Source organism: Gnatocerus cornutus, chromosome 2, assembly GCF_029298725.1.
Source record: "Gnatocerus cornutus isolate USDA-ARS CGAHR chromosome 2, icGnaCorn1.1, whole genome shotgun sequence".
In the NCBI taxonomy this organism is placed as follows: domain Eukaryota; kingdom Metazoa; phylum Arthropoda; class Insecta; order Coleoptera; family Tenebrionidae; genus Gnatocerus; species Gnatocerus cornutus.
The window spans coordinates 11,912,920-11,920,401 of NC_142234.1; the positions used below are offsets into that span (position 1 = coordinate 11,912,920).

The window sequence follows — 7,482 nt, forward strand, 5'->3', positions numbered from 1 at the left end:
TTCGTTTTTAAATATAAAACAAAATTTTAATTTTTTTTAATTTTAGATATTAAAATGCTAGATACGTCAGTATTCTAAATGTATCATTTAACTAACTAATCTCCTTTTGAATATTTTCAGGTCATTGCCAATTACTCGATTCTTATAGTCGGAGAGACTAAGTATTTATTTAATTTTGAAAAACCAAAAAAAAATGTTTAAAAATACACAATGTTTCAAAACAAAACTATGTAATACCAAAAGCTTAAAACAGTAAAAGGTGCAAAAGAAAAAAAAATGGAAATTTGATAATATCTCAAAATAAATTTCAACTTTATATTGAGCCAAAATATGAACTTTAAATAGGTAGCCAGGTTTATGTTTATTCCTTCATTAATTGCTACTTTTAACATCTTAATAGAACCGTTACTTAAAACAATAATTTACACCTACAAAGTTAGAAATATTCGATTAAATATTCATCTAATATTACTAACTTTATCATAACAAACAAAACTCATTTGTTGTTAGGTCTTGTAATGTTGTGAAATAGGTTAGCAGATTGTCCAAGCTTAATCAAGAAATCACATCAACAATTTTTACTGTTTGCTCTCGGATTACGATCACAATTGTACAAAAAGAACGTGTGAAGACAATTAGCCAAGTACATTCAATTATTCGCGATTTCAAAGAAAATTACGGAAAAGAGAAAATACATCTTTTTGTTTTCATTCATTTCATGAAAGAGTAACCTATTGACCAAGAATTATATTGCTTCATTAGCCCAGTTGAAGCTGATACATATTAAGATATTAATTACCTCTTCTGGAGAAAAAATTGAATATGCTTCGTGCTATAAAGTTCTTGTCTTCTTGAATAATTTTTCTTTTAAAATGAAAGTGTTGAAAGTTGGTAATTATAATATTTAAACAATAACTACTTAATTTAATACCGTAACATTTGAATATAAATGCACAAATATGTACGGAAACAATTATTTTGGTACTTTGTCTTCAAGCAATTAAGTCAAATTGTAACACGATCCAAAGAGAAAACAAAAGGCGCAGCAGTAATTATTTCTAATGATATAAATAAGAGAACTCTTTATAATTATTCGAGTTATACAAGGTTAAACTTTTTATCACCTTGTAAATACTTTTACCCAGGAAACTGCTCTTTGTTTCTAATTACCACTGGCTTTTAAACACATTTCCACCCTCAGATAAACCTCTTGATACCACAAATTCCTTAGATACTGAAATACCCATGTCAACCCAAAAATTATAAATTAGGGACAAACACAATAAACGGTTCAGTTAATTTTTCAACTTCAGCAAAAATGGTGAAAATAGTGCTTATGTTACTTATCTGCACTATTTCAAAAATAATAAGTGCCGAGAAAGTACATGGTCGTGCGCGTTTATTTGGGGGTCCTTATACAAGCACCGTTATCACATCAAAAGTGGTAACTTCACTAATACCATCGTCTTGTGTTCATGTAGAGCCAACATTACCCCCCTGTCGAAATGTGCGCTATTTAAAATTTCCAAAATTACCATCGTTTGTGTAAGTTATTTTTTTCACAATATTATCACCACCATTACGTTTCTTCAGGTTTAATCATCCTTCAGGTCAAGAAGTAATAAAGAACTGGAGAACTGAACGAAAAACAGAAATGACTCCATTGGGTTGGGGTGAATATTTTGGTTTTTACGCTCCTACAGTGACCGTAACGACCACTAATCTTCATATTACAACTGTGCAAGATCCATCGGTTGTAGTGACTTTTGCAGTGAAAGGGTGTAGACCTTTGAAAATGCCTTTAGATCTGCATAGATGCCCACAAGCACAACAACTTCCTATAGAAGACACTCTGCAGACAACTACAGTTGTTGCACCACCTGTTGAGACGCTTTTACCGACATCAACTATGTCCGTTATAACTGCTACTGGAGTTCCAGAATTCGTGTCTAATTTACCAGATAAGCAGCAGTCGTTCTCCGATAATTCGAATTTGTTAGAACCTTCACCTGAAGAGCTTAGAGAGAATAGTAGTCCTACTGAAGCGACCGAAACCCTTACAACATAAATAAATACTAACATTTTTTATAATTTTTTTTAAATAAGGAAATTGTACACAAGATTTTTATAAAAGGCGCACAAAAATATTTTGAAACTGTTTTTGTCATAATACCCTCACTCCTAAAATACATCAATCCTCGTTAGAGAGCGTCTTGTCGATCGTAAATCACACGCATTTTATAATCAAATAGATTTAAATGTTTTTAAACGTAACAACTGGCTTGAAAGGAAGACGTAAAATAATTTCATTATTAAAAAACAACAAAAAATTGCTTTCGCGCGCCACTGGTTAAATGCACGTCGTAAATTGAAAATCGACATTGACGCCACTGCTTTCTCCATTTTTCGTTCACTTCCACTTCCACGTTAAATTTATTGTAACGTCATGCGTTACGATTATAAACATTGTAATACTATAAAATGAAATGTGAACATCCTTATAAAGTTTAATCAATATTTGTACTAAAATAAGTGTTAGAAATTAACAATTATAACCTCCATAGGATCTGTAATCAAGAAGTGTTTAAATTTGCCATCAAATCTAACCTTAAAATCATCGCGAAATGTCAGCACTAAAAGGAATTTTGAATTGTATGTTTGGGCCGAAGCTAATTAAAATATACGGAAATGGTCCCGTTGAGGTAAATGACACCTTCATTTTTACATTCATCATCTTTTCTTGCTTTGTAGAAATTCTATCAACCAAACGGTTTTGAAAAATGGGGCGACCAAGTTATACATTCCGTAAGATCTTTAGAGTTTAATAAAACATGTTTTTACAAATGTTTTACAGCTATATGTAATATGGAAAATTGGTGTCTATACTTCTCCCTTCTTAGTAGGCATTTTATATCAAAGGGGATATTTCACTGTTGCAGAATTGGGACCTTTTACAAAATTAGTTACTAGCATAAGTGTTATTCTAGTAGTGTCTTATTGTTGCAAAGGATTAGGTAGATTTAATAATCCAACTTACATGCAATTTTTGTCTGCACTTGAAGCTGCTAAGAAGGATTTGTCACAAGAAAACAAGCAGCAACTTTCTGCTTATGACTTTGACTTTAAATACTGGCCAGTAGAGTTTAACATGCATGTTCAGAAGTAAGTTAAAATGTCTTGCAGGAGTAGCACTTACAGAACTGTTCTAGGGACTCTACAAAAACTAGAACTTTTATCACTAGGCCTGTCACTCATCACAATATCTTTCAGTATTTGGCTACTATACCACTTAGAGTTATTGCATACATTGCTATTCATACTTTTGGTATTAGACTAATATACCCTGGTTCTATTGGAATTCTGCAGATGATTCTTGGTAAATTCACTAACACTTTTTGTCAAACACTAATCTCTTACTCACAGAACAAAGTCTTATCCAAGGAAGATCAAGACTTATTGAACATAACCGGGGCGAGCGTTTTAAGCTGCGCACAAGAGACAACAATAATCTTGACACAATGTTCATTGATAAACGCAATTCTTCCCAAAATGGAAAGACTTTGGTGATCTGTACTGAAGGAAATGCTGGTTTTTATGAGATTGGAATCATGATTACTGCTATTGAAGCTGGATACTCTACACTTGGGTGGAACCATCCAGGCTTTGCTGGCAGCACTGTAAGTGGCAATGAAGAAAAAACTTTATAATTACAACTAATTTAAGGGAAAACCATTTCCTTTGCAAGAACAAAATGCTGTTGACACAGTTATGCAGTTTGCTATACAGAAATTGGGATTTAAACTTGAACATATTTTGCTTTTTGGATGGAGTATTGGGGGATATGCCACATCTTGGACTGCTATGAATTATCCTGATGTCAAGGGAGTGGTAAGACTTTTTATATGAGCAGAAAAAAGTTGTTTAATTAATTAACAACTTTAGAGGACAAATTATTATATAATAGAAATTTTTGTAACTAGATTAAAAAGAACACTTGTGTAACGTCTAAAAAACATTAATCTGTGTTAGGTCATTGATGCAACCTTCGACGACATCCTCCCGTTGGCTCTAAATCACATGCCGCAATGGTGGGAAAAAATAGTTCGTCTAGCAATTAGAGAACACGTTAATTTAAACATCATTGAACAACTTGCCAAATATCCCGGCCCAATTTTCCTAATCAGACGAACAGAAGATGAAGTAATTTGTCTAAGGTACAGAGACAAACTAATTGAATTAGTAATAATTACGTCCATTGTAGGGAAAATGATTTATCTTCAAACCGCGGCAATAATCTTCTAATTAAACTGCTACGTGCTAGATATCCCTACATCTTTGCGGAACGACAAGTTGAAGTGTTAAAACAGTATTTATCTGTAACAGGTGCAACGCAAGGTGATTTTGTGTAACTTTTTAGAATTGGTCTAATCACACCTTTTTCTTTTTAGACCAACTTTTACAGAAATATTTATTGAACGAAAATCTGTGCGATTCGCTTCTACAAACTTATGTGTCTGAGTATTCCAAATCGTATCCAATGAAGATTGGGGAAAAGTTTGAAGACCTTGACAAAATACGAATGGCATTATTCTTGGTAATGAGCAATTTTAAGTCTTCTGTTTTACCTTTGATGTTTTTTAGGCAAGAAAATACATGAAAGATTTCAAAGCAACCCACTGCACTAATTTGCCAGCTGAGATGTTCCAACAACCTTGGGATGTTAACGTAGAATCAGATTTTGTTTTCACGTAATTGCTTAAATAATGTAATGTTATAAATTTGGTGATAAAAGTTTTATGTCTTGATATCTATAAGGTCTTATGGAGAATATTTTGGTGTAATTTAATAAATACATTATGTAAATATGATTAGGAAGTATGAATCCAATCATTGTAGGTAAACTGTTGATCAAAGTGTTTAATTTTGTTATAAGGTTTTTTATTTTCTAACAGAATATACAAAATATCAGCCATACACATCAGAGCTTGCTTTTTCTGGTCATAAAATTGACCATCGCATTTGAAAATTCATCAGACATGAAACACTCCATCAATTGAGCCATTTCCCTGTCACAACATTCACACAATACATTTTTATAGTTGCTAAGAAGCAGTTTTTTGTTAAGTTTAATACTATTTACTGATAAAGTTCCCAGTTTCATTAATTGAGCCATAAACTGATTAAGCTTATCATGCGGAATGACTTCAGCAACAAATCCAAATTGATATGCTTCTTGTGCTGTTAATCTTTTTCCTAAGAACAGCATCTCGGATGCTTTACTGCGCCCCATAATGTTTGGGAATGTGTAACTTGAGCAACCTTCTGCACACAATCCAATTCTCAAAAAAGGTGTTTCAAATGTGGCTCTGTCTGATGCATAAACTATGTCACATAGACCTGCAGTTGTTACAGCAATACCAATAGCTGGACCATTTACCATTGCAATTAATAATTTGGGGTAATTAATAAATGCAAAAATCATTGCTTTAAGTTCATCCACTCCTCTTCCTTGATCATTTCCAAAGTGATTCATTGCACTTTTAATATCAAACCCACTACTGTAATATTCTCCAGTTCCAGTGAGAATAGTAACAACGACATTGTCGTCTTTACCATCATCATTCAGAGTTTTTGTAAGTGTTGTATAAACATTTGAGTCAAAGGCGTTTTTGGTTTTGGGGCGATTTATCTGGATTACTCTGACACCATCCTTCAAAGTCGTTATTACTTCTTGAGAGTTCATTTTGTGATAAACTAAGAACTAAAACGTTAAAGTAGAATCACCATAAAATATTTTTATAACAATAAGTAAAATATCTCTTACCTTTAAAAAATTACTGGATTGCAGCTGAACAAATTGATGAAATGACTGTGCAAGATCAAAGTCCCAGTCCGAAACTTGAGGTCAAGATAATAAAAACTTGTTTTCTTAGCGAAAAACAAGAAGTTTTGTTTCTGATATAACAATAACATTCTCAATTGGACTGTTTAAATTTAAAAAGTTCTTTAAAGAGTGTATGACCTTAAAACGGGGGCAAATCTTAACCTTACATTTATAATCTCCATTTCCACGAAAAAAATGTTGCGAAGCGATAGTCTATCTACTTTGTTGAATTAACTTGATGCTTGAAGTGATGAATATTTAGTTTCGTTCATGCCTGTAGTTGAAATCTATTGTTTTCAGAATTTTACGAACAAATTTTAAAATTCCCGCTTTTCTAAAAGCGTCATGGCCCGAGATTTTAAATTTTGCAAGAAAAACTCGGCAATGATAATGGGGAAAGGATACTACAAAAACAACAATAATATAATAAATAAAACATTGTATTTCAATGATGCTACGCGTTTTTTGTCATGATTAAAACGACCTTATTATAACCAATTGCAAATCAAGGGAATGTGAAATAATAAAAAATACTGTTGAAAATAATAACATAAATAGTATGATCCACAAGACGTAATATTTAATTTATTTTATAAAAAGCTAATCAGCCAACAATAGCAGTATTTTTCAACATGTTTCAAAGCTGAAGACTTTTTGGTAAACAAATGTATATTCGAAAATACGTAGGCAATGCAGCTGGATGTAAATTTAGCTGAAATTTGGGAGAAATTTCATTCATAATATTAGTAAAAGATCCTTTTTTCTTACAATAGATTTTGAGCAAAAAAATGTTGTGTAAATTAAGACAATCACATAATTGTAAAAAATTAAAATGTGGATCATAATAGTAAATCTTAATATGTAATCATAAATATAACAGAGAATATGTTACAGAGCTAATAAACTGCTATGAGTTTTGAGATTGCTGATAATTTTGTACCATTCTCCTACCCCAAAACCCCTCTAAATCAAATGGCTCAAAATCCTTGAGATTCTGGTTTTCTTGTTCTTGATAAAATATAACTGAAGTTCCTGTGTTCCTATCAACTTCCTGGGATACTTTGTTCCATGAATCAAAGATGTACCTTATCAAATCATCATGTTGTTGATGAGTAACTGGCTTTTCATGCGCAGGAACTCTGTTTACATCTGTGGGCCTTCTGTTATTGTTTCCATTCATCTGATTCATTCCCATACGTGGTCCACTAAAATTAGAAAAGAATTGCAAAATGAAGAAAAGACAGAATTGTTACTAACCTCATTTTGAGTCAGAGGACACGCTAAATGTACCTAAATAATTTAAAATCACAACATAAAATTATGTGGGAAATTAAGGAGGATTTTAAAAATAATAAAATTGTTATCAATCTTTAGACAATATGTCAATTGTCAACTAAGTTTGATTGTAAACAATGTTTCTGCATTACCGACCGGGCAAAGGACGCAGGAATGGAGGTGGCTAAAGTCTCACTAACGGTATGTTGGAGTATGCTGTTACCGTCGAACTATTTTTTTTAATTGATATTAATAAATAAATTGATATAGTTCGTACAGCGAGAGTTTGAATGACAGAAAAGTCACTAAATCTACGCAATAAA

The 7,482-nt window shown here is 32.2% G+C and overlaps 4 protein-coding genes across 5 annotated transcripts; 2 read left to right on the plus strand and 2 right to left on the minus strand.

Moving 5' to 3' along the window:
- The first annotated feature begins 1,201 nt into the window (after positions 1-1,201).
- Positions 1,202-2,128, plus strand: LOC148179059 (uncharacterized). Its single transcript, XM_088030952.1, has 2 exons — positions 1,202-1,545; positions 1,594-2,128. Exons 1-2 carry the CDS (start codon positions 1,319-1,321, stop codon positions 2,066-2,068), a joined length of 702 nt encoding a protein of 233 aa, XP_087887078.1. The 5' UTR covers positions 1,202-1,318; the 3' UTR covers positions 2,069-2,128.
- A 243-nt stretch (positions 2,129-2,371) lies between these two features.
- On the plus strand, positions 2,372-4,868 carry LOC148179060 (phosphatidylserine lipase ABHD16A). Its single transcript, XM_088029783.1, has 10 exons — positions 2,372-2,702; positions 2,752-2,805; positions 2,855-3,162; positions 3,210-3,376; positions 3,424-3,677; positions 3,724-3,888; positions 4,030-4,214; positions 4,262-4,395; positions 4,449-4,594; positions 4,642-4,868. Exons 1-10 carry the CDS (start codon positions 2,625-2,627, stop codon positions 4,750-4,752), a joined length of 1,602 nt encoding a protein of 533 aa, XP_087885909.1. The 5' UTR covers positions 2,372-2,624; the 3' UTR covers positions 4,753-4,868.
- A 31-nt stretch (positions 4,869-4,899) lies between these two features.
- LOC148179061 (enoyl-CoA delta isomerase 2-like) lies at positions 4,900-6,139 on the minus strand. Of its 2 annotated transcripts, none has more exons than XM_088029785.1 (2): positions 5,825-6,139; positions 4,900-5,754 (listed from the first exon to the last, which is right to left on the minus strand). In XM_088029785.1, exon 2 carries the CDS (start codon positions 5,741-5,743, stop codon positions 4,979-4,981), a length of 765 nt encoding a protein of 254 aa, XP_087885911.1. In that variant the 5' UTR covers positions 5,744-5,754; positions 5,825-6,139; the 3' UTR covers positions 4,900-4,978. The 2 variants fall into 2 exon arrangements, with proteins under 2 accessions (XP_087885911.1, XP_087885910.1); XM_088029784.1 differs by having other exon boundaries at positions 4,900-5,761; positions 5,825-6,134.
- A 167-nt stretch (positions 6,140-6,306) lies between these two features.
- LOC148179062 (uncharacterized) lies at positions 6,307-7,327 on the minus strand. The gene is made up of 2 exons (XM_088029787.1): positions 7,142-7,327; positions 6,307-7,089 (listed from the first exon to the last, which is right to left on the minus strand). The coding sequence occupies exons 1-2, from the start codon at positions 7,144-7,146 to the stop codon at positions 6,792-6,794; spliced, it is 303 nt and encodes a 100-aa protein (XP_087885913.1). The 5' UTR covers positions 7,147-7,327; the 3' UTR covers positions 6,307-6,791.
- Positions 7,328-7,482: the final 155 nt, after the last annotated feature.